Source organism: Palaemon carinicauda, chromosome 14, assembly GCF_036898095.1.
Source record: "Palaemon carinicauda isolate YSFRI2023 chromosome 14, ASM3689809v2, whole genome shotgun sequence".
In the NCBI taxonomy this organism is placed as follows: Eukaryota; Metazoa; Arthropoda; class Malacostraca; order Decapoda; family Palaemonidae; genus Palaemon; species Palaemon carinicauda.
In genome coordinates, this window is record NC_090738.1 from 47,577,625 (window position 1) to 47,603,318 (window position 25,694).

At 45.5% G+C, this 25,694-nt stretch overlaps 1 protein-coding gene across 5 annotated transcripts in view; it reads left to right on the forward strand.

Moving 5' to 3' along the window:
- dia (diaphanous related formin 1) overlaps positions 1–25,694 on the forward strand; it is a 299,177-nt gene that overhangs the window by 122,335 nt on the left and 151,148 nt on the right. For all 5 annotated transcript variants that reach the window (XM_068387086.1, XM_068387090.1, XM_068387088.1 and 2 more), the window contains exon 4: positions 6,557–6,667. In XM_068387086.1, the coding sequence (XP_068243187.1) occupies positions 6,557–6,667 (111 nt within the window). The remainder of the gene's footprint in view (positions 1–6,556; positions 6,668–25,694) is intronic.

Consider the following 25,694-nt stretch of genomic DNA (forward strand, 5'->3'; position numbering starts at 1 on the left):
TTCTCAGGCTAGTGGGGAGCCTGATAGTGCTGTGTCTGGGGGTTCTGGAGACTCTGCCCCTGTGCTTGGGGGGCCCGTTTTCTCCGACGACCCCTTGTGGTGTAGTAATGTTGTGCCTGCTTCGTGGGCCTGTGTTTCAGGTACTTCAGCGGCTGGTGACGCCCAGGAAAAGTTGGACTCCACGGTAAGTGAGCCCTTCGGGTGGAGGCTCCCTAAAACGCCAGGTAGGTCCCCAATGCGGATGGAAGAGGGCCTGGATACCTGGTTCCCTAGTGTAGTGCGTCCAACCTCTTTTCCAGCTCCTCTGACGACGGTTCCGGAGTCTTTCCTACAACCCTCGACCTCTGGAACGCAGCAGGTCGCGAAGCCCTCCGTAGCCCCCGCTCCTGCCCGTCGGTCGGGTGGTACATTATCGTCGGGCTCTTCAGAGGGTGGTTCTTCGATCTCTTCAGAAGGTGAAGCGAGGAGGAGGCGCCGGCGACGGAGGGAGCGGTCCAGGAGCAGGCGTTCCTGCTCAAGGTCCCGCTCGAGATTCAGTAGAAAACGGTCCCGGTCTCCACGGAGGAAGTACAGGAAGAGTAGGTCCCCCGATGGTGATTGGGTCTTCGTTCCCCGTAGAAGTGATTTACAGCGTTCCCCTGACCGGCGGTCCAGGGATTATTCGCCGCGAAGGCCATCTTCCAGCCGCAGATATGACCCTCGCAGGGAGCAATGCGAGAAGGCCTCTTCAGGCAGGCGTAAGTCCGCGAAGCTCCCGGCTCACCCCGCCCAGCGGGGGGAGCCGTGCTTCTGTACGGGCAGCCGGGGCGAGTCAGCACAGCTGGCTCGGCCCTTGGACTTAAAGGAACGGTTCCCTCGGTCGGGTCAGCCCACGGGATCCGCGTCCTCATCCTCCAGAGAGATTACACGGACGGTAGTCCTCGCCGGCACGGCGATGCCCGTCCTGGCCCCCAACCCTGGTGGGGAGGTTCCCGTCGGGGCAGACCGCTACCACCGCAGGGGAGTGCCTGTTGATCCAGAGCCGAAGCGCCCGGTAGAAGTGCACGGTGACCCGGCTCCTCAGGATCAGGCGGAAGGTACTGCTGACAGTAGAGAAGGTTCCCCGACCGAGGACTCGGCGTATCGGAAAGTGATAGGTCTGATGCGAAGGCATCATCGGATTGAGGAACCGGTCCCAACCGACGAGGACTTCTGGAGGTCCAGCCTGAGCCGCTTGATGGAGGCACCCGTCCAGCAGAAAACCTCCCTGGCCCTGCCTGTGGCCAGAGATCTAGTCCTGGGACGGGCTCATGTTGATAAAGTTGTTGCAGGCAATGCCGAAGCTCCCAAAACTCAGAGCTCCTCGAAGTTGCTCCAGGGACTCAGGTCCCAGAGTAGGTTCTATGTGCCAGAGGGACAGCGGCCGGGAGCTTGCAAAGTGGAGCCTTCCCTCAAAGTTCTGGGACAGGGTGCCCCGGAAGACAGAGCCTCCTCGGCCCCTATTTGCTTTTCGCAATCGGAGGCAGCGATGATGGAGGAGATGTCGAAAGACTTGGTGCACGTCTCCTCTTGGTTGGACTGGTGGGCCTCCACGCTAGTAGGGGTACAAGCCACATATGACTTGACAGACCCGGAGCAACAGAACCTACTGAAGGAGCTTATCATCTCCGGGGGCAAGACTCTGAAGTTCCTTACTTATCAGTCCCTTGCCCTTTCAGCGAACTGGGTTCTGCGCAAGAGGGATACGATCCTGGCGAAGCTTTCCCGGAAGATCCCGGACAGGGAGGCGAGGGCCATGAGGAGCCTTCCTGTGTGGGGTGACTCCTTGTTCCCCTTGAAACAGCTAGAGGAGATAATGGAGAAGGTAGCTAAACGGAAGGAAGTGAGCGCTCCCAGACCTCAACCGGTAAGGAGGCCCCCCTACAAGAGGTCAGCATCAGACGGGCCCTCTACTTCTCAGGCCCCTCCTAGCCTGACGAGGAGAGAAGCCCCTTCTTCCTCGTGGGCTTCAGCGCCACAGCCCCCCCCGTAGAGGAGCTCCAGCAGCTTCTGTCTCTTTTAGAACAGGGTATTCTGCTTCCAGGAGTGGCCGTTCGTGCCGCTCCTCCAGGAGGAAGTAGAGTGGGAGGCCCCCTACTCCTGCCCAAGCCTCAGGTTGGGGGATGCCTCAGACGACATTGGCAAGCATGGAAGGCTCACGGAGCGGAACCCTGGACAGTATCCGTACTGAAGGAGGGGTACAGGCTCCCGTTCTTAACGGAACCTCCACCTTTGATTCCGGCCAGCCTGGCGGAGTGGCTGGCACCCAAGGACCCGTTGAAGAGGGCGGCCCTTCAAGAAGAGGTGTCCACTATGTTGGAGAAGGGCGCCATGGAAGAGGTCCTACACCCGGGACCAGGTTTCTACAGCCGACTATTCCTGGTAGAAAAGGCGACGGGAGGATGGAGACCGGTGATAGACCTGTCAGCTCTCAACAAGTTTGTTTGCAAGACGGATTTCAAAATGGACACTCCGAAGTCGGTCTTGCAGTCCTTGAGGGAGAAAGACTACATGATGACCATAGACCTCAAGGACGCATACTTCCAAATCCCGGTCCACCCCTCAAGCCGAAAGTTTCTCCGAGTGAAATGGGGTACCCAGATCCTGCAATTCAAGACCCTCTGCTTCGGGTTGTCAACTGCTCCCCAGGTATTCACGAGAGTCTTTACGACAGTCTCGGTGTGGGCTCACGAACGGGGTATTCGCCTCATCCGGTACCTGGACGACTGGTTGCTCCTTTCCTCCTCAGAGGACATTTTTAAGGAGCAAGGTGTAAAGCTTCTTCAATATTGCAAGGGTCTGGGTGTCATGATCAACCCAGAAAAATCGAACCTGTCTCCCTCCACCAGGATGACCTACTTGGGGATGACACTGGATTCCCGACTAGTGAAGGCCTTTCCGTCAGAGGAACGGGTAAGCAATCTAAGAAAGATCCTTCTGCCTTTCCTTTCGGGACAACCCAGGAGAGCCAAGGACTGGCAAAGGCTAATAGGTCATCTGGTGTCATTGGAGAAACTGGTTCCCCAGGGGAGACTCAGGCTCAGGAGCATCCAATGGAACCTGAAGGGCTCCTGGAACCAACTGGACTCGCCCCAAAAATTAATCTCAGTTCTGCCAAACACAATACCCTCCCTGGAGTGGTGGCAGTGCCGGTCAAATACGCTCAAGGGGATGCCCTTCGCGACCGAGCCTCCCGAGATGCTCTTATTCACAGACGCCTCCAACGAGGGATGGGGAGCACATCTCCTCAACGAGACGGCGAGAGGAACCTGGACGGACGTGGAGAAAGGCCTACACATCAATGTCCTAGAGTTGAAGGCAGTCAAAAAAGCTTGTCTGCGGTTCATCGAACTACTAAGGGGAAACACTGTGGCGTTGATGTGCGTCAACGCCACAGTAGTCGCGTACATAAAGAAGCAAGGAGGCCTCAAGTCAAGGGAGTTGTGCGATCTCGCCCTAGAGATCCTGGATTGGGCGGAGGCGAACCAGATAGTGTTATTGGCAAGGTTCATCCCCGGGAAGAAGAACGTCCTAGCCGACGGTCTCAGCAGGATGGGTCAGATAGTAGGAACAGAGTGGTCCCTCCTCCCAGAAGTAGCCAGGCTCATCATTTAACGGTGGGGTTCCCCAGTGATGGACTTCTTTGCAACCAGGCTGAACGCACAACTCCCCGTGTTTTGTTCTCCTGTCCCAGACCCAAAGGCAGCCTTGGAGGATGCCTTTCAGCATAAATGGGACAACCTAGACGTGTATGCTTTTCCCCCTTTCACTTTGATCAGGCAAGTGCTCAACAGAGTAAGAGCTGCCCGAAACTTAAGGATGACTTTGGTAGCGACCTGGTGGCCGGAGAGAGAGTGGTTCGCGGATCTAAAAGACGTGGCAAGCCATCCTCCATGGCCACTCCCGACAGGCCAGATCTTTTACAACAGCCACACTTTCTCAGGTTCCACGACAACCCACAGTCTCTACGCCTTCACGCCTGGAGACTATCGAGCGCCTCCTGAAGAAGGAAGGATATTCGTCAGGAACTGCTAAGAAGATGTCGCTTTATCTGAGAAGGTCGTCGGCAGCGGTCTACCAAGCGAAATGGGCCTCTTTTACGAAGTGATGCGCTTCAAGGAACATCAAGCCCCTCAAAGCCTCAGTCCCAGATATCGCAGACTTTCTAGTATATCTCAGAGACGAGGCAGGGATGTCAATCCCAGCTATAAAACGAGTACGTGCAGCCTTGGGTCAAGTCTTCCTTCTGAAGAGCATCGACCTGGGCTCCTCTAGACACATCTCTATGCTTATCAGGAGCTTTGAACAGTCCTGCCCTCCTCAAACTGTTAGGGTGCCTCAGTGGGACTTGGCTAGGGTTCTGAAGCTGTTAAGTAGCCCCCCGTTCGAACCGATGAAAGATATTGTAGACAGGGATCTCACTCTCAAGACGGTCTTTTTGTTGGCCTTGGCCTCTGCGAAAAGAGTAGGAGAGATCCATGGGCTGTCTTACGACGTCTCTCATTCGAAGGGGTGGAGAGAAATCTCCCTCAAGTTCGTCCCTTCGTTCGTGGCAAAAACCCAGAATCCAGCAGTCTGGGATCCTAAGTTCGAGGGGTTCTCACTGCTAGCTATTTCTAAGACTGGGAATCGAGAGGATTTGAGGTTGTGCCCTGTCCGTGCCATTAGGAAGTACCTTGAGAAGACTGCACATCTCCGGCCGGGTATCAAGAGTCTTTTCGTCTCCACAGGTGTTACGAAGAAGCAGGTATCGAAGAAGACCATATCCTTTTGGTTGAGACAAGTTATTGCCAGGGCCTATAAGGAGTAGGGACTGGCCGTGCCAGGTACTCCTAAGCCCCATGACATTAGAGGACTAAGCACTTCCTTAGCCTTTGAGAAGAACATGGCAGCGGGCACCTGGTCGAACCAGTCGACCTTTACTGCCCATTATCTCAAGGATTACTCAAGAAGGTCTTTGGACGGGTTCTCCATTGGGACAGTCATCTCCGCGCTCCAAGTGATTTAACGGTGAAGCCCCAGGCACAATCGTGGATAGCAAAACCAGGAGACACAGGTTCTTTCCTTTTCACCCTAATCCCCGTTTCCTATCCCTACCGGAGATAACCACACATATGTAACCAATGAAGAACACGTCTATGCAACTTTGTCACTGGACTCAGCATCAGAAGATTTTTTAAAGGGTGAGTACTTAGACACTAACGTGAGCTCTTTGTGTAGTTTACCCTACCGTTCTTTTCCCAGTTTTTATAGAGCCTAGTTCATATCTAGGTTACTTGTCGTCCGCTTAGCTGGGTCTGAAGGTCAGGAAGACGCTCCTACCTCCTAAAGTGTAAGTCTCCTAAGAAAGTAGTTTGAGGTAAGTATTTGTGTTGGAACAAATAAAGAATTTTAAGTAATTTTTATTTTTCCTAACATACTTACCGAGAACTACTTTCGGGTAATGGCCCTCCCTACCTTCCCCGAGTGCCTTTCTGCCCTTGCAGGGACTTTTTGCACCATCCGAGGAACTTACTGACTAACGGGACCCAAGCTGACGCCGACCTAGCTCAGGTCTACCCGCAGGGCACATTCTCCTTACTCCTGGGTTAGCCCTCCATAGAAAATGGACGTAGGGTATACTACACAAAACTCTGGTCGGTTGAGAGGAGATTACAGGTAACTCCTAAGAAAGTAGTTCTCGGTAAGTATGTTAGGAAAAATAAAAATTACTTAAAATTTTTTTTTTTTTTTTATTCATGCATTTGAGTGGTAGAAACATCTCTTATAAGTCTGATAGGAGGTCTGTCATTATTAAAGAAAGTGGTGTGCCATTTCCCATCTTTCAGATATAGTATTCATATATTGTATTCTAACATACATTATCTTGGGAAATCATTAATGTAATTGCTCTAGTAAAGCGTATGTTACGTACTTTATGATCAGCTTTGCTGGGTGCATTAGTAATAGTCAAAGTGGCACATTATTCTATCCAAAGGACTTTGGTTTTACTGCAAGAACTGTTAGATATTTGGTATTTTTTCTTACAGTAGAATGAAAATTGCGCCTTTTAGATACTATATCCTAATTAAATTTGTTCAAGCTTTAGTAAAATGGATATGGCATAAAGTGTGAATAGAAAGTTAAATGAAGTACTCTGCCAATGTTTAATATCATTCAAACTCTTCTGCTACATTGAATACTGTCCTCATGACCCAATATCTTAGTTTGGTATGTTCTAGTAGAACCCTAGAAAATTATGTCAGAGGTTCTTTGGTGTAGAGGAATAGTTTATCTTGTTTTATTCAGTTATAATTTTTGCTCTCATTAGTTATTCTGCAGTTAATCTTTTATGACCAATATATATGGTAAAACACTGATTCATATCCTTTTAAGTGAATATAACGTGTCACAGAAGTTGATTTTGTCCTTATACAGCATACTTTATGTTTTGTTTATTGTCGTTAATTTTTATTATCTTTAATTGAGAAGGCCAATTGATTGTTTGGTAAATCTGTTTTGTATTTTATAGTATTTTACTTTTCTTTTTTTTTTTCAGGTAAAAGTGAAGTTTCAGCAAATGATATCCGACATGAATATAGCTGATGAAAGTGTAATGATGAAGACCCCAGTGGATAAAATGCGACTTATGCTTGCCAGCAACCATAAAGTAAGTAGAGTTCACATGAAACGATGTTTTTTCTATAATTACACTTAATACAGTACATAGGGAGATTTTTAAGGAATTTAGTTAAATTTATTAACTGAATGTTGGGTAATGACCAAAAAACTGGTGTTTGGAAATCCCTATATATACTGTATCTTTTTCTTTTAAACATTATCCTGAATTAAAGGATTTTTTTTATTCTTTATAAACTTTTAGTTAAGGTTTACTTCATGAGGAATGCTTAGTTCGTCCATAGAACTGTACAAGAGGATAAAATTGTTATGATTCTTGCCGTACAACTTTTTTTTTACTACTGGAGTACTAATACTACACTCACTACTAGTATTAACAAAGCTGTTACATGATCTGGGGACAAAGAATGCCACAATTTATAGGGCCCCAATAGGGATAGCAGCCCAAGATAAAAAATGAAATGGATGTAATAAACTAGAAAAGAAAAATAACAAATTTAGCTGGGCAAAAAAGTAAAACAAATCAAATAACAGATCAACTATGAAGTAAGACTCAACTTACTCAACTGAAATGAATTTGCACCAGGTTTTAATTTAGAAATTCAACTGTATGATAAAAATCATTCTACAGTTTAGTCATAGGAATGAAAACTTCAAGAATACTGTATAGTATTGAGCCTTATGTAAAACAAATGTAAGACTTTGAATTTACTGTAGATCTATCACTGAGAGGTATATGGTATATTCTTAGAAGATCTGGATACGAGGATCTTGAAAATCTTATATAATGAGATAATTGAATGATGATGATAAAGAAAACCATGGACCTCAAGTATTGTTCAACAATTAAGGATTAGAGTAATTTTCTTAATATCAGACAGAGGAATAATACTGTATTAGAAAATAATAGATTAAAATAATAAAAACCTTTCCTTAGGATAGAACAGAATTCCTGAAAGAACTTCTCCAAACTGTATACAGAACCAATTTATTTTATATGAACCTCCCCTGATGTTCATATTGCGTCTTCTCCAGAAGCTCAGTTTGATCAACACTTACCTGTAGAATATTAAAATTTTCCCATTGTCTTTCTAATCAATAAATACATACTCTTAACAAAGGAATGGAACCTTCAAGCAGTGTGTGGTAAGCCAGAACTGCAGTGCCAGATACTCTGTCTCGTTAGTTTTTCCATTGTATTATTATTATTTTTAATTGCTAAGCTACAACCCTTGTTGGAAAAGCAAGATGCTATAAGGCCAGGGGCTCCAAAATGGAAAATAGCCCAGTGAGGAAAGGAAACAAGGAGAAATAAAATATTTTAAGAACAGTAATATTAGAATAAAAATCTCCTATATAAACTTCAAAAACTTTAACAAAACAAGAGGAAGAGAAATAAGATAGAATAGTGTACCTGAGTGTACCTTCAAACAAGGGAACTCTAACCCAAGAGAGTGGAAGACCATGGTACAGAGGCTATGGCACTATCCAAGACTAGAGAACAGTGGTTTGATTTTGGAGTGTCCTTCTAGAAGAGCTACTTACCATAGCTAAAGCGTCCTTTCTACCCTTACTAAGAGGAAAGTGGCCAGTGAACAATTACAATGTAGTAACCCCTTGGGTGAACAAGAATTGTTGGGTAATTTCAGTGTTGTCAGGTGTATGAGGACAGAGGAGATTATGTAAAGAATATGCCAGATTATTTGGTGTGTGTGTAGGCAAAGGGAAAGTGAACCATAACCAGAGAGAAGGATCCAATGTGATCCAATGTAGTACTGTCTGGCCAGTCAAAGGACCCCATAACTCTTTAGTGGTAGTGTCTCAACAGGTGGCTGGTGCCGTGATTACACGTTCTTAAAATTATTTCCATGCTACTTGGCTTTGTTAGCAGTTACGATTAGAATGTGCACAGGAAATGTTTCTGAGTGATCATGATCTGTATTCCCTTTGTGTATTTTGTTGAGGGCAATACTGTGAATTAAATATACATTTTGAAGAGTGCATTACACTTGCAGTACCATTCATAGAAAGGATATTTTCAATGGTTGCCAATCAAGTTGAACAGTTCTAAGCATAAAAAAAAACATGGTGTTATTTCAGGGGAAAAGCCTGGGAAGGATAGCTAGTTGATTATAGTGGGGACGACAACAAATACACGGCTCCGCCTTTGGATAATACACACTTCAGCCATCTTTCCATAATGATAAGCTTTACAAGCTCATTATATTACTTATTTCCTTTGTCAAATTCAGAATTCTAGTGAATCCTTCTTTAACAATGGTAATTTCCAGTCCTTCCTGCCCTGTTGCCAAACCTAACCTACCCCTCAAGTTAAATGTAATGTTATGAGTATTTCATTCAGTAAGGGTTCTTAAAGTATACTGCTCACTACAGATTTGAGAGCCTCGTAGAGCCTCAATTTCATTGAATACTTTAGTTCCTTCTGCTGCTAAGCCATTGCAATACCACAATCATAGTTGCTCTTCAGGAAAACTAGATTGAGAGGCAGAAGACTAGTGGGTTGTCTTGATCCTAATATCCTTCCGTTCGCTAAAGTAAGCTCTTCTAATCAGTCCAGATTACTTATGCGGATGGCATTGCATATTGTATGTCCACTTTAAATTCTGACTGGGTAAGCGAAGTTTCAACTAAAGGCTGTCATTTTCATCCTGCTTCAGATGACAGTGTAAGGTATTTGCTTGTAAGGTTGGCTACTAGCTCATCCCACATAAATTTGATCGCAATATCTCTCTATTCGTTTAAGAAAGTTCTTCTAATCAGTCAAGATTACTTATTTGGATGATGTGGCATATTATATGATTCTTTTAAATTCTGAGGTTGTGAACAAAGTTTCGACTGAAGGTGATAATTTTCCTTAGTATATGCTGTTCGCTTGCAAGCTCGGCCACTAACTCATCACACATTAACCCTTTCACCACGAGGCCGTAGATTCGCTACTGGAGCGCTATAAGAGATTTGTTCTCATCGGATATACAGTACTCACTCATTTATCCTATAATGAGCTATATTTCCTTGTTTATTTGTTTTACTGCTGATTACAGAATATTTTTTTCCAAAGTTTGCATAATTCTTCATGTATTTCACTCTAAACAACCAAAATGTTTTTCCATCCATTGCTAAGTGATCATAGAATAATAATATAGGTAGTCGTCGACTTACGACAAAAGATAGGGACTGAGAGGCCCGTCATAAGTCGATTTCGATGTATGTCGAACTTAAAAAGTGCAGTTTCCATATATTCATTATGGTGCATCATGATTCTGCAATCATCTCAATCATATTTTATCAATATTTTCTTACTGTTTACCATTATTTCATTTTCTTGTTTCATTTTTGTATTTCATTTTTCAATTTCAAAATAATTTTACAAATCAAGAATTACTTAATATTTTGTTTAACTTTGGTTATGATCTGCTGATCTGAAGGTCCCACTACCGTATCGAAAGATGTCATACATAAGAATGGCATATTTTTTATATAATTTCTTAACTTTTTCTAAATATCTTCATGATGAATATTACTCAGCGCAAATATGTTACAGGAAAACAGTTTTTATACAATTTGTTTTAGCCATTATTATTAGTTTTCATGCAAAAACGTTATTACTCTTTCTCTGTGACCGTGTGTGCGCGCTTGCACACATACGAGTAGTTCATTTTTAAAGTTTCATACATTATTTAATATTTAGTACATTATTAAGGCTTCATATTTCTTTAGACATTATTGTGTTTAATTGTGGTTTAGTAAAGTATGTTTATATTTTATGTTTTCAAGTTCTTGATCATTTCAGTAATCAACAATTTATTTTGATTTACTTTTGGTTGGCAACAGCTGATCTCAAGGTCACGCTGCCGTATTCCGATTATGTGAGCATGCAGTACAAATAACACGGGGTTATATAATTTTCTAAACATATTCGAAATCTCTTCATTGTGAATATTACATCAGCACCAATATGTTATAGGGTATTACAGTTTACATACAGTTTGTTTATAGGCCTTATTATTAGTTATAGAAACACACACACACACACACTCTCTCTCTCTCTCTCTCTCTCTCTCTCTCTCTCTCTCTCTCTCTCTCTCTCTCTCTCTCTCTCTCTCTCTCTCTCTCAATATTTTTTTTTTTAATTCACTGTTAACCCTTTTACCCCCAGGCTATTTGGAACTTTCCAACCCTTAACCCCCAGTGGTCATTTTTTTTTTCAAGCACATTTTGCAGTATATTTTTTTTTAATTGCTCTAACAGCCTTAATCTTTGTTATAGAGAGGTCAGGATGGTCTCATTCTCTTGGAAAATGCCTGAATCGAAAAATTTTCAAAAATATGCAAAAAAAAAGATGTAAATAGCAGTTTTTTGCAAGGACATACCGGTACGTCCATGGGGGTAAAGGGATGAGTTTTATGAAACGTACCAGTACCTTCTTTTGGGGGTAAAAGGGTTAAATCTTCACTTTTCAATATTAAACTTACCCGATAATCATGTAGCTGTCAACTCCGTTGCCCGACAGAATTCTACGGGAGGGATACGCCAGCTATCACAATACTAGAAGGGGGTGTACTCACCAGCGCCACCTGTGGCCAGGTACTACAGTACTTCTTGTTGACACCTCCTCAATTTTTCCTCTGTCGTGCTTCCGGCAAGACGTTCTGGGATACGCTTATGATCTTGGAGTATTTTCACGGCTATTTGGTGAAGTATTTCTCTCAGATTTCGGCTGTCGCTTTACTGGAAAACTTCTATATTAGCTTAGATAGCTATTATTTAGTTCTGATTTATGGTTAACGATCTTTTTGCTTGATTTGGAATCCCCACTTGGCTAACTCTTTGATTCAAGATGTCTGACATTTCACAAGCCCCACCCCATAGACGATGTAGGTCTTGTAATAGGCGTATTCCGAAGGCCTCGGTAGATCCTCACACCGCTTGTTCTGACTGTAGGGAAAGACCCTGTCAGTTGGAAGATCGATGTGAGGAATGCGCCGGACTTTCGGAACTTGATTTTGTCCGATTTCTTAAGTATTCAACCAAGTTAGAGAGAGAGAGAGTTAGGAGAAGTTCTTCTCGCTCTTCACTTTTTTCCTCACCTCATGATCCCCTACCTTTTCCTCCCCCTGTAGTGGCTACCCCCGAACCTACTATTTGCCCTCAACCTGATATGTCTGTTGTTTTGCGTGCCATTCAGGCTTTAGGTGACAAAGTGGAGTCGGTGGTTAGTGATCATAAGTCTCTTATGGCCGAAGTCAAGGAACTTAAGGTCAAGAGTGCAGTGGGTGGTGATAGTGCCAGTGCTGTGACGAGTGCTAGTGTCAGTGCAGTGCCAAGTGCTAGTGTCAGTGTCAGTGTGGTGCGTGAGGGTACTTCTGTGCGTGCCAGTCGTCCTCCCAGTCCGGGACCTCTTGCAAGCTCCCAAGCCCAGGGGAGAAGCAATGTCGAAGGGCAAAAGGGTTCGGCAGGCCTTGATCGGCGCACAGAAGTATCCTCGGTGGTTGCGGGCGTGTCTTCCAGAGACCGTCACTCCCACCCGCAGACGATTGAGCCCGTCTTTTACTCGTCTGCTGAAGAATTGTCAGGGAGGAAACGTTGGACTCAGGTCTCAAGACCTCTCAAACGCAGAGTCCAAACCTCAAGAGCTCTACAACCTGGCTGCAGTCATTGGATCAGCTCTGACTCGCCGCAGTCATCAGTTGAAGGCACTCCTCCTAAGAGGAGTAAGGTGCTGCCGCAACAGATCTCTTCTGTTAAGGCTTTGCCTCAGCAGACCTTAGTGTCTGCCGACCCCAAGTTGACTCTACTGCAGTCCATGCAGTCACAACTTGCGGTCTTGATGCGTGAGTGTCAGGCTGAGAAGGTTACACCTCCTCCTGAGATCGCTCCGCCTAACCGCAGTCCTGCCTGCCAGGCGTACGATGTTGAGGCTCCTCAGGATACCTTACCACGTTCTGAGTTTCCAGTTTCCGGTGGTGTGCAGCTACCTCCGCCTTCCTTAAGGCAACCTCAGCAATGGGAACAGGAAGCTTATACCTTACTTCCTCCGCTTCCACTTGCGGTTCCACCAGTGAGGCAACACTCTCTTGAGGTACAACAACCTCTCCCATCCATGAGGCAGACACCTCAGCTCTCGCTGCAGCGATCTCAACCCTCCTCAAGGCGAGAGCCTCAACACCTTAGCCTTGCGCCTCAGGAACCTCAACTCGCGAGACAAGTTATGCGTTCTGCGCAGCCTCTACCCCAACTCTCGCAGCTCACACCTCAGGAACCTCAACTCGTTCCTCAGGAACTTGCTACTGCGCATACGCTCACCTTACAGCAAGCGCAACCCTTGAGGCAAGACACTCATGCCAGGACTAAGCCTCCTCCACCCATGCGCCTACCTTCTGCTACTGCTTTTGACCAGCCTTTGCAACCTGAGCCTCAGGTGTTCCCTCAACAGAGACTTGAGGAGGAAACCACAAGCGTTTTTGCTCCAGCTCGTGCAGATTCTGCTGTTCAGCATACCTTACCTCTCACTTCGCTACACTCTGGTGATGAGGTTTCTGATGATGAGGCTGCACACCTGGACCCCTCATCAGACGTGGATGAATCCAAGTCTTCTCCACCTCCTATTGACTTTCGCAAGGTCTTGGCTCTTTTCAGAGAGGTATACCCAGACCATTTTGTCTCTGCTACCCCCCGCTCTCCGCCATCTGAGTTTTCGCTGGGCATGCAGCCAGCCAAGTCATCTTATACTAAGCTCGTCTTTGCAAGGTCCTCTAAGAGAGCGTTAAGAATTTTAGGGGAGTGGTTGCAGTCTAAGCAACAACTAGGAAAGACTTCCTTTATGTTTCCTCCGACTAAGCTCACTTCCAAAGCGGGCGTTTGGTATGCCACAGGAGAGGAACCAGGCTTGGGAGTACCTGCCTCTGCCCAGGCCGACTTCTCAAGCTTGGTAGACTCTCCTCGTAGAACAGCAATGAGGCGCTCTAAGGTTTGCTGGACCTTCTCCGATCTTGATCACTTCCTAAAGGGTGTATTTAGAGCATTTGAGATGTTCAATTTCCTAGACTGGTGCCTGGGGGCCCTTAGCAAGAAGACCTCCCCTGCGGACAAGGACTCAGCCATGCTCTTAATGTCCTGCATGGATAAGGCTATTAGGGATGGATCGGGCGAGCTTGCTTCGATGTTTGTGTCAGGAGTGCTTAAGAAAAGGGAGCAGCTTTGTTCATTCCTTTCCTCCAGCATCACACCTTGTCAAAGGTCTCAACTCCTTTTCGCTCCGCTCTCTAAGTTCCTGTTTCCTGAAGAGCTTGTTAAGGACTTGTCTGCGGCCCTGATACAAAAGGACACCCATGATCTTGTGGCCTCATCGGCTCGTAAGACTAAGGTTGCTACCTCAGTCCCCAGGACTTATCGCACCCCAGTGGCTGATACTCCTGCTACGAGGTTTATTCCGCCCTTTCGTGGTAGAGCCCCCAGCCGTGGAAGCTCCCGTCCAGACTCTTCCAGGAGCAAGTCTAGGAAAGGTTCCAAGGCTTCTAAAGGCAAAAACTGACTCTCCTCCTCTCCAGACAGCAGTAGGCGCCAGACTCAAGATCTTCTGGCAAGCCTGGGAAAAGAGAGGTGCAGACGCACAGTCTGTCAGTTGGCTGAGGGAGGGTTACAGGATACCATTCTGCCGCAAACCCCCTCTGACCACATCTCCCATCAACCTCTCTCCCAACTACAAAGAAAAGGACAAGAGGCTAGCGTTGCACCAGGAGGTGTCGCTCCTGTTACAGAAGAAGGCAGTGGTTATAGTCCGGGACCATCAATCCCCGGGCTTCTACAACCGTCTCTTTCTGGTGGCCAAGAAGACAGGAGGTTGGAGACCGGTGCTGGACGTCAGCGCGCTCAATGCTTATGTCACCAAGCAGACGTTCACGATGGAGACGACGAAGTCGGTCCTAGCAGCGGTCAGGCAGGAGGACTGGATGGTCTCGTTGGACCTGAAAGATGCTTACTTTCACGTTCCTATTCATCCAGACTCCCAACCTTTCCTGAGATTCGTTTTTGGAAAGGTTGTCTACCAATTCCAAGCCCTGTGTTTTGGCCTAAGCACAGCTCCTATGGTGTTTACGCATCTGATGAGGAATATAGCAAAATTCCTCCACTTATCGGACATCAGAGCCTCCCTTTACTTAGACGACTGGCTGTTGAGAGCCTCCACGAGTCGTCGCTGTCTGGAGAGTCTCAACTGGACTTTAGACTTGACCAAAGAACTGGGTCTGTTAGTCAATCTAGAAAAGTCCCAACTCATTCCCTCCCAATCCATTGTGTACCTGGGAATGGAGATTCGGAGTCAGGATTTTCGGGCTTTTCCATCGGCCCCAAGGATAAGCCAAGCCCTAGATTGCATCCTGAGCATGCTGAAGAGGAGCAGTTGCTCGGTGAGACAGTGGATGAGTCTCACAGGGACCCTTTCATCGTTGGCCCTGTTCGTCGAGCTAGGGAGACTCCACCTCCGCCCTCTTCAATTCCATCTTGCAGCTCATTGGGACAAGGGTTTGACTCTCGAAGCAGTCTCTATCCCAGTCACCGAAGAGATGAAGACCACTCTCTTGTGGTGGAAGACCAATCTCCTTCTCAGGGAGGGCCTATCGTTGGCGATTCAGACCCCCAATCTTCATCTCTTCTCGGATGCATCGGACTCGGGCTGGGGCGCGACCTTGAACGGATGGGAGTGCTCGGGAACGTGGAACGAGGAACAGGAAACGCTCCACATCAACTGCAAGGAGCTACTAGCAGTTCATTTAGCCCTATTGAACTTCAAGTCCCTCCTGCTAGGCAAGGTGGTGGAGGTGAACTCCGACAACACCACAGCCTTGGCTTACATCTCCAAGCAAGGAGGGACCCATTCGAGGAGCCTATACGAGATAGCAAGGGACCTCCTCATTTGGTCAAGAGGTCTAAACATCACCCTAGTTACGAGGTTCATTCAGGGCAACATGAACGTCTCAGCAGATCGCCTAAGCAGAAGGGATCAGGTCATCCCCACGGAATGGACCCTCCACAAGAGCGTGTGCAACAGACTTTGGACCTTGTGGGGTCAGCCGACAATAGATCTGTTTGCCACCTCCATGACCAAGAGACTTCCTTTGTACTGTTCCCCAGTTCCAGACCCAGCAGCAGTTCATGTGGATGCTTTTCTGCTGAACTGGTCCCATCTCGACCTTTACGCATTCCCACCGTTCAAGATCATAAACAAAGTCCTTCAGAAGTTCATCTCGCACGAAGGGACACGGCTGACGCTGGTTGCTCCCCTTTGGCCTGCAAGAGAATGGTTCACAGAGGTACTACAATGGCTGGTCGACGTCCCCAGGACTCTCCCTCTAAGAGTGGACCTTCTACGTCAACCTCACGTAGACAGGTTGCACCCAAACCTCCACGCTCTTCGGCTGACTGCCTTCAGACTGTCGAAAGATTCGCTAGAGCTAGAGGCTTTTCGAAGGAGGCAGCCAGTGCGATTGCCAGAGCAAGGAGGGTATCCACTCGTAGAGTCTACCAATCCAAGTGGGAAGTCTTCCGGAGCTGGTGTAGAGCCAATGCAGTTTCCTCTACCAATACCTCTGTGACCCAAATAGCTGACTTCCTATTACATCTTAGGAATGAGAGATCCCTTTCAGCTCCTACGATTAAAGGGTACAGGAGTATGTTGGCTTCAGTTCTCCGCCACAGAGGTTTGGACCTTTCTTCCAACAAGGACCTTCAAGTCATCCTTAAGTCTTTTGAGACTACTAAAGAACGTCGTCTACCCACTCCAGGCTGGAATCTAGACGTAGTCTTAAGGTTCCTTATGTCACCTAGGTTCGAACCTCTCCAGTCAGCTTCCTTCAAGGACCTTACCCTCAAGACACTTTTTCTCGTCTGCCTTGCAACAGCTAAGAGAGTCAGTGAGGTTCATGCCTTCAGCAAGAACATTGGGTTCACATCCGAATCTGCAACATGTTCTTTACAGCTTGGATTCTTAGCTAAGAATGAACTTCCTTCACGTCCTTGGCCTAGATCGTTTGAGATACCTAGCCTCTCCAACATGGTAGGTAACGAGCTAGAAAGAGTTCTTTGCCCTGTCAGAGCTCTGAAATTTTATCTTAATAGGTCAAAACCTATTCGAGGACAATCAGAAGCCTTATGGTGTGCAATCAAGAACCCTTCGAGGCCCATGTCCAAGAATGGGGTTTCGTATTATATAAGGCTTCTGATTAGAGAAGCCCATTCTCACTTAAAGGAGGAAGACCTTGCTTTGCTGAAGGTAAGGACCCACGAAGTGAGAGCCGTAGCTACTTCGATGGCCTTTAATAAAAACCGTTCTCTGCAGAGCATAATGGATGCAACCTATTGGAGGAGCAAGTCAGTGTTTGCATCATTTTATCTTAAAGATGTCCAGTCTCTTTACGAGAACTGCTACACCCTGGGACCATTCGTAGCAGCGAGTGCAGTAGTAGGTGAGGGCTCAGCCACTACATTCCCTTAATCCCATAACCTTTTTTTAACCTTTCTCTTGAATGCTTTTATTGTTGTTTTTATGGTTGTTACGGTAGGCTAAGAAGCCTTCCGCATCCTTTTGATTTGGCGGGTGGTCAATTCATTCTTGAGAAGCGCCTGGGTTAGAGGTTGTGTAGAGGTCCTTTAGTAGGGGTTGCAGCCCTATATACTTTAGCACCTTTGAGTTGATTCAGCCTCCTAAGAGGAACGCTGCGCTCAGTAAGGAAGACGAACTTAAAAAAAGGCAGAGTAACGGTTCAAGTCGACTTCCTTACCAGGTACTTATTATTTCATTGTTATTTTGAGATAACTGATTATATGAAATACGGGATACTTAGCTATCCTTTAATCTTGTACACTGGTTTTCACCCACCCCCCTGGGTGTGAATCAGCTACATGATTATCGGGTAAGTTTAATATTGAAAAATGTTATTTTTATTAGTAAAATAAATTTTTGAATATACTTACCCGATAATCATGATTTAATTGACCCTCCCTTCCTCCCCATAGAGAACCAGTGGACCGAGGAAAAATTGAGGAGGTGTCAACAAGAAGTACTGTAGTACCTGGCCACAGGTGGCGCTGGTGAGTACACCCCCTTCTAGTATTGTGATAGCTGGCGTATCCCTCCCGTAGAATTCTGTCGGGCAACGGAGTTGACAGCTACATGATTATCGGGTAAGTATATTCAAAAATTTATTTTACTAATAAAAATAACATATTTCTTTGGACATTATTAGAAATTCTTCGTATCATTACCAGATGTTTCGATTATGGGAATATTAGTACCACATCAAAGAAATCACTTGATTTCCCTCTTGACTTCCGTCAGAAATATGACGTCCTCAGACCATTTTTTTCTTAAATTTACGGTAAAGTTTTACTATTTTCATAACTACTGATACAGACCACTAAAACACTTAATATCGTTACTCTGTGTTTTGGTGATGAGAATACTGTAATAATATTAGTCGGTAACATGCCGAAAGGAAATCGTTCGATTTGCCAGTGCTCTTCCGCCAGAAATATGACGTGATGTAAACTCTACAAAGAATGACTTGCAAAATGTGTAAATTACTTTTCTTTTTTCTTACAAGAAATGAAAGAAAATACTAACTTACCAGGCGTACGTATTTCATTTCCATAATGTGAAAGGAAATATATTATTTTGTTCCTGTGCAAAATACAAACCTGGAGGTCTTTACTGAGGAGTATTATTTCGGCGAAGCTGAAACCAACCGGTAAACTTTTTGTCAGGGTGTAACAACCCACCGCTAGTTAGCAGAGTTTTGAGCAGGGTAGATTTACCCTCCTGCTCACACCAGCACTAGCGACTAACCTTCGCTTTTTATTTCGACTCGGTAGAGTGGAGACATAGTCTTTCTCTCCCGTCAACCTCCTTTTTACTGGTTACGGCTAAAAGCAACTGGCCTAATGTTTATTAGATTTCCTTTTGAGCTGTCTTCCTTACATGGGTTCCCCAGACAAGAGAGGTAGCAAGAGGCCTTTGGCCTCTACCTCTGCTGCTCACCCAACGTTCCCTCTGCTTCGGCGGGGGAGCATGGGCAGTGGCTGACAGGAACTCCTTGGAGTGGATTGTCACGGGACCACAGGTCTTGGAAACAAGTTTCAGCTTCATTCTGGAGGTTGTACGGGGTGCTGTTCCTTTAAACGGGTTCGGCCGAAGGGAGGAGATGCAACCTGTACGGCTGGGAGGTTCACCTTCAAGTATAGCACAGGCCTACCTTCCGACGAAGAACGATGCAACACCTTTCTGAGCAGCAGCTCCCTCGTCTGCGAGGCGATGCGCCATAGGAAGGAAGAGTTGATCGACCCTCTCTTTTGAGAGAGGAGAGATCTTCTCCAACACTTCCTTGTGAGCGGCAGCTCCCTGGTCCGCAAAGCGATGCGCCATAGCATGGAGGAGTTGATCGATCATTTCTTCTGTGAGATGAGAGATCTTTTCCAACTCCCTTGTTCGCGAGGCAATGCGCCATGGGAAGGAGGAGTGTATCGATCCTCTCTCTTCCGAGAGGAAAGATCTTCTCCAACAGTCCCTTCTGAGCGGCAGCCCTCTCATCCACGTGGCGATGCGCCATAGGAAGGAGGAGTTGATCAATCCTCTCTTTTGCGAGAGGAGAGATCTTCTCTAACACGCCTTTGAACAGCAGCTCCCTTGTCCGCAAGGGGATGCACCGTAGGAAGGAGAAGTTGATCAATCCCCTCTTTTGCAAGAGGAGAGATCTTCTCCAACACTCCCTTCTGAGCGGCAGCTCCCTCATCCGCGAGGCGATGTGCCATAGGAAGGAGGAGTTGATCGTTCGTCTCTTTTGCGAGAGGAGTGATCTTCTCCAACACTCCCTTCTGAGTGGCACCTCCCTCATTCGCGAGGCGATGGGCCATAGGAAGGAGGAGTTAATCAATCCTCTCTTTTGCGAGAGGAGAGATCTTCTCCAACACCCCTCTGAACAGCAGCTCCCTCGTCCGTGAGGCGATGTGCCATAGGAAAGAGGAGTTGATTGATCCTCTTTTGCGAGAGGAGAGATCTTCTCCAACACTCCCTTCCGAGCGGCAGCTCCCTCGTAAGCAAGGCGATGTGCCATCGGGAGGAAGAGGTGTTGATCTCTCTTCTAGCTTGCGAGAAGAGAGATTCTCTCCTGAGTTGTACCCTCTGTACGAAATGAGTCTCGTTGCATTTTCCCTCTGATATATTTTCCGCAGATTTTGAAGACTGCCGGCCGCTTGCTTTCCCCATCAACGAGTCTCGTTGGCCTTAACTCTTCCGGGTTATTACCACATCGTGCTTTTGGGCACAACATAGTTGTTAGAGCTTTGTGAGGCCAAGCTCTTCGGGACCTGCGCTTCATAGTTTCTAACTTTAACGAGGGAGAAACGGCTGATCTTCAAGTCCAGTACAGTCCTTTTTGTTCCCTTCGAGGGAATGACATAAGACTACTCACCTCCCCTATTTTTGGGGGGCAGTAGGAGTACTAAGAGGCGAGGCGAGGGAATTCTCACTTTGTGCAAGACTCTCGCCTCACCAGCTTTGCCCGAGGTGAGGTTTTGCGAGATCCTAGCCTTAGTACACAGAGCGAGTTTTTGAACCCTTCTCACCATAGCTAGAGTCGCATACGCTACTGGTTCTTGCTGGAAAGGAGATTGCTGGAACTTTTTATATTCTTGCTCACCGATTCTCGCTGGTGTTCGTGGGCGATTGCCAGCGCTTTGTGAATGCTCGCCAACGCTTTGTGGACGCTCGCCAACTTTTGCTAGTATCAGATAGTGTTAACTGACTGTCGCAAGCATTGACGAGCGCTTGCCAACGTTTGCAAACACTCGCCAGCCCTGTGCGAACCTGCCTTATGTTTGTGTTCATTGTGTTCTGGGACAACAAACCCTTCATGCAAGACTTCGCGTTTGCATGGGTATCTCTCGGCTCTGAGAAGTTTTACATAACTACTGACGTTGGTTAAAATTCTATAATAGGCTGAAACGAACTCCAGTGGCGCATGCACTCTCGTAAAGACAAAACCTCAGTGTTATTGCCACAAATACGGTTTACTACTGATGGTTTGAGTAAGCCGCATGAGTCAGTGTGTCCCTGGACACAACGAGTTCTCGTTAGACACGAAGTTTCGTGAAATATAATCCTTCTGGATTATTTTCTTGGGCTTTGTTGCCCGACGAAATGGAGAGCTTATGATATGTGCCCTTAAAAGGTTATTATCTCAAGCCTCTAGTTCCAAGATTGTTAGTTTCTGCTCACGTTTACGAACGATAGCAAGCTCCGTACTCAAGGTGGCCAGACGAATGCTGTCAGCTTTTCATTACGTTTACGAACGTTAAGAAGTCCTGCCCACAAGGCAACCAGACTAACTTGTCGGCTTCTCATTATGTATATGAACGTTAGCAAGCCTTGCCCACAAGGCAGGCAGGCAAACAACAGAGTTCTAATCACTAAACTACCTGTATGTGTTGTTTCACACATCTTAAGAATATTGCAGCTAGTCGACAATCAAATTCCTTGGGCATTAATGTTGCGATTCCTCGCACATGCATTATTCCCTCAAGTGGGTTCGAATTCGTTGTCAAACGTTTACCCGGAGGCAAAGAGGTTACGCGTGCGCGGCCGTAGGCAGACATGCGCATATGCGGGAAAGCAATATTGAAAAACTTGAACTTCCTCATTCCTGTTTTCCGGAGGCTAAACTAACTAGTTTAGCTTTTTGATCTTGTAAATTACAGCTCTGTTGATGGACCTTTTCGATCTTGTGAAATTAAAGCTCTGTTGATGGACCTTGATGCTTATGGAGGTGTAGACCCAAATGATATTTTTCCTTGGTTTTTTTTTATAAAGACTGCAGATTTCTTAGCTCCAAAGTTATCTGTTATTTTGCGCAAGGTAGCAAGAAGAGGAGCTTTTAGCACTTGTTGGAGAATTGGTAATGTTACTCTTCTATGTAAATGTGTTTATGATAGCTCAAGTCCAACTGATTATCGCCCAATTTCCATAACTCCGGTATTATTTAAAGTTTTTGAACATCTTCTGACAAAACGTCTCAATAGGTTTGCTGAAGGTAATTATCTATTCCCTAGTTTGCAATTTGTTTTTCGTATAGGCTTTGGAGCATGTGATGCCCTTCTTACAATCTCCAATGCTGTACAGAAATCCCTTGATTGTGGTCAGGAAGTTCGTATGATTGGCCTTGATTTTAGTGCTGCCTTTGACCGTGTTAATCATGAGGCCCATGTTTTCAAACTCAAACACTGGGAGTGGGTGGGTCGTTTCTTTGCATTATTATTGATTTTTTAAGTAATAGAACTCAAAAGAGTTGTTGTTGATGGGCACCATAGTGAGTATAGGAATGTGATATCCGGTGTTCCACAGGATATTGTTCTTGGCCCATTACTTTTCATACTATATACACATGACATGTGGTTTGTCTTAGAAAACAAGCTTGTTGCATATACAGATAATGCTACTCTCTTTGCATCAATTCCATCCCCTGAATATAGATCTGGGGTTGGTGAATCCCTTAATAGAGATCTAGCTAAAATTCTTGCATGGTGCAAATTATGGGGAATGAAGTTGAATCCTAACAAAATGCAAAGTATGATTATAAGTAGGTCAAGGACGGTGGCTCCTTAACATCTGGATTTCGGTATTGATAATGTTTCTTTAAATTTGTATGACTCTGACTCTTAAATTTTTATGCGTGATTCTTGACTGCAAATTTACTTTTGAGAAACACATTAGGTCTGTTTTCAATTGCACAAAAAATTGGCTTATTGTGAAAATCTTACAAGATTTTCGGTGATCAATCTATTCTGAAGAAGTGTTTTAATTCTTTCATTCTACCTTTTGAGTATTGTTGGACAGAAACTTACGGTCTATTAAATTTCTTATTCCTAATCTAGATGTTAATCTTTGGCACCGTCGTTCAATTAGTTCATTATGCATGTTGCATAAGATTTTTCATAACTTTGATCATCCTTTACATTCAGATCTCCCTGGACAATTCTGTTCTGTTCGTAATACTTGGCAGGTAGTTAATTCTAATAGCTAGGCCTTCTCCATCATGAGGCTCAATACTACACAGTATTCTAGAAGTTTTGTTCCAGCTGTGACCAAGTTGTGGAATGATCTTCCTAATCGGGTAGTTGAATCAGTAGAACTTAAAAAGTTCAAAGTTGCAGCAAATGTTTTTATTTTGACCAGGCTGACATGAGTCTTTTTATAGTTTATATATGACATACAGTATCTGTTTTGATGTTGTTAATAGTTTATATATGACATATCTGTTTTGATGTTGTTACTGGTTTTAGGATGATTTATTGTTAATTTGTTCTCATCCTTTATTTATTTCCTTATTAACTTTCCTCACTGGGCTATTTTTCCCTATTGGAGCCCTTGGGCTTATAGCATCTTGCTTTTCCAACTAGGGTTGTAGCTTGGCTAGTAATAATAATGATAATAATGAGGACTATAAACCATCTTACAATTAGAACTCCATTCTAATAAAGGGATTTTGACGAAGAAAAAATCTATTTCTGGGGAGAGACCTGTGGCACCCGGTGAAAAGGGTCCTTCTAATACACTTTTCTGATATAAACCTTCCAATTATACCAGAGAAAGATAAAAGCATGGAATGCAGAGGTTACTACCCTCGCGCGAGCACCTTGTGGGTGTCGTGTATAAAGCAGAGGCGCGTGAAAACCACTATTCACAGGCTTTCTTCCATTTAGCTAATTCCTTCGTCAAAGGGATGGGCCGATACAGAGGCACCAGCTATGCTACCAGAGCCACACCACCCACGCCCCGACGCGAGCGCCATCTGAACAACATCCTTCTGTATTGGACATGATGGCTTGGAAAGGAAAGGGTGGGATCGTGCAAAATAATAGGGAAGGGTTTCACCGGGCGCCACAGGTCTCTCCCCAGAAATAGATTTTTCCTTCGTCAAAATCCCTTTTCTGGGTCGAATTGTGGCGGCCGGTGAAAATGTACCAGAGAATGCCTTCCAAGCCCAATAATAACTAGTACGTAACCTAATGAGGGGAGAGAAAAAACACCATGTAAGGAAAACCATATATTATATTAAGGTAAATAAGCATAAATCATAAACTAGCCACTTTACATAGTGAGCGTAAGGCTAAACAAACATGATAACAAGGAAGCCTCCGAGTATCAGAGCACAACATGCAACAAAACTGACATGGCTAAGAATAACCCAACACTAAAGTTACGGTAAACACAATAATAGTTACAATCATATTAACCAAACATGTCATAAACTAGGGCTAACGAACCACCAAGGAAGCGGCGTCGTGGTGCGAGTGGCGGGTAGGAGGGAGAAGAAAAGAGATGGATGAAAGGAAGAACAAGAGATCACTGGGGAGAGATACGGCTCCCAGCTGCAACCGTTGGGTATTTAAGGGCCTGTAAGTTCTTTAGATAGTGGCGTTTGAAGACCATAGGAGATTTCCAACCCGTGTACTTTTTAAGGTCATCAAAATCCATATTTTGGAAATAATTGATGGAGGTAGCTACTGACCGGATATCATGAGCATGGGGAAATTATCCCGGATTAGCTTGTTTAATGAAGTATAGGATCTGTTGCCTAATACCTTGAATGGAAATAGTACCTCCTTGTTCTCTGATAAACAAGGGGCCAGACGAGCGGGTGGCAGTTCTAGCTAAAAAGGCCCTGAGAGTAGTGACTGGACATAGAGAAGTATCTTGGAGAAGAGGAATAATCTTCCAAGGGGACCACCTATTTTGGGGGTCCTCATTTTTAGCTAGGAAAGCTCTGTCTGGAGAAAGAAGTACTTCACCTGAAAGGAGGAAATCTATGTTGTCCGAGTTTCGTGAGAGAGCTGCTAGTTCTGAGATTCTAGCACCCGAGGCCAAAGCTGTTAGAAATAAAGTCTTCCTAAGAAGAGCGATATAGGAGCAGGATTTGCTGTCCGTGGCTGAGGCAAGTTTGAGGACATCATTCAGAGACCAAGAGACCTTTTGTGGGCGAACCGAAGGTCGAAGCCTAGCACATGCTTTTGGAATAGATGAGAAATAAGAATCCGCCTGGTTAATGTTAAACCCAACCTGGAAGACCTTCTTCAAAGCTGACTTAATGGTGGTTATAGTGCTAGCTGCCAGGCCTTTGTCAAATATGGACCTAAAGAAGGAGATGGCTAAATTAGGAGTCATAACAGTATGGTCTGAATTTTTTAAGAAATCTGCTAGTTTCTTAACTGCCGAATCATATTGGCGAATCGTAGAGTCCCTTTTGTCTGATTCTATAAAGAGGACATTATCCGGATCGATGTTCGCATCCTTACGAGCCGCAAACTTCATGAAATCCACAAAGTTAGGGTTTTGGCTATCCTTGAGGAATCTGACACAGTCTGAGTTTGGACTTCTTGGGTCAGTTTGGGGGATGGGATCCGGAAGGGACGGAGTTTCAACTCGAGGAGGAGAGGAAACCAACTGCTCTTTGGCCAGTGAGGTGCTACTAAAGCCACTGCCCCTTGGAAGGAGCATAGTTTGTGTAAGACTTTCAGTAGAAGATTCACTGGAGGGAATAAGTAGATCTTCTTCCAATGGTTCCAATCCAGGGTTAATGCGTCCATGGCATAAGCCTGAGGGTCCAGGTTCGGGGTCACATAACAGGGGAGTTTGGGGTTGAGGTGGGTCGCGAATAGATCTACCTGGAGACCTGGGACCAGCCTGAGTATCCACCGGAAGGAATTTATGTCTAGGGACTATTCTGATTCCAGTGGTTTTGTCCTGGATAGTGAGTCCGCTATCACGTTCTGGACTCCTGCTAGGTGAGTTGCTGACAGGAACCAGTTTTTGTCGGCTGCCAAGGCGAAGATAGTGACCAGGATCTGATTCAGGTTGGGTGACTTGGATCCTCCTCTGTTGATGCAGTGTACTACTGCTGTGCTGTCTAAGACCACTCTGATGTGGGTCGACCTCGGAGGAGAGATTCTCTTCAGGGTCAAGAACACTGCCATGGCTTCGAGAACATTGATAT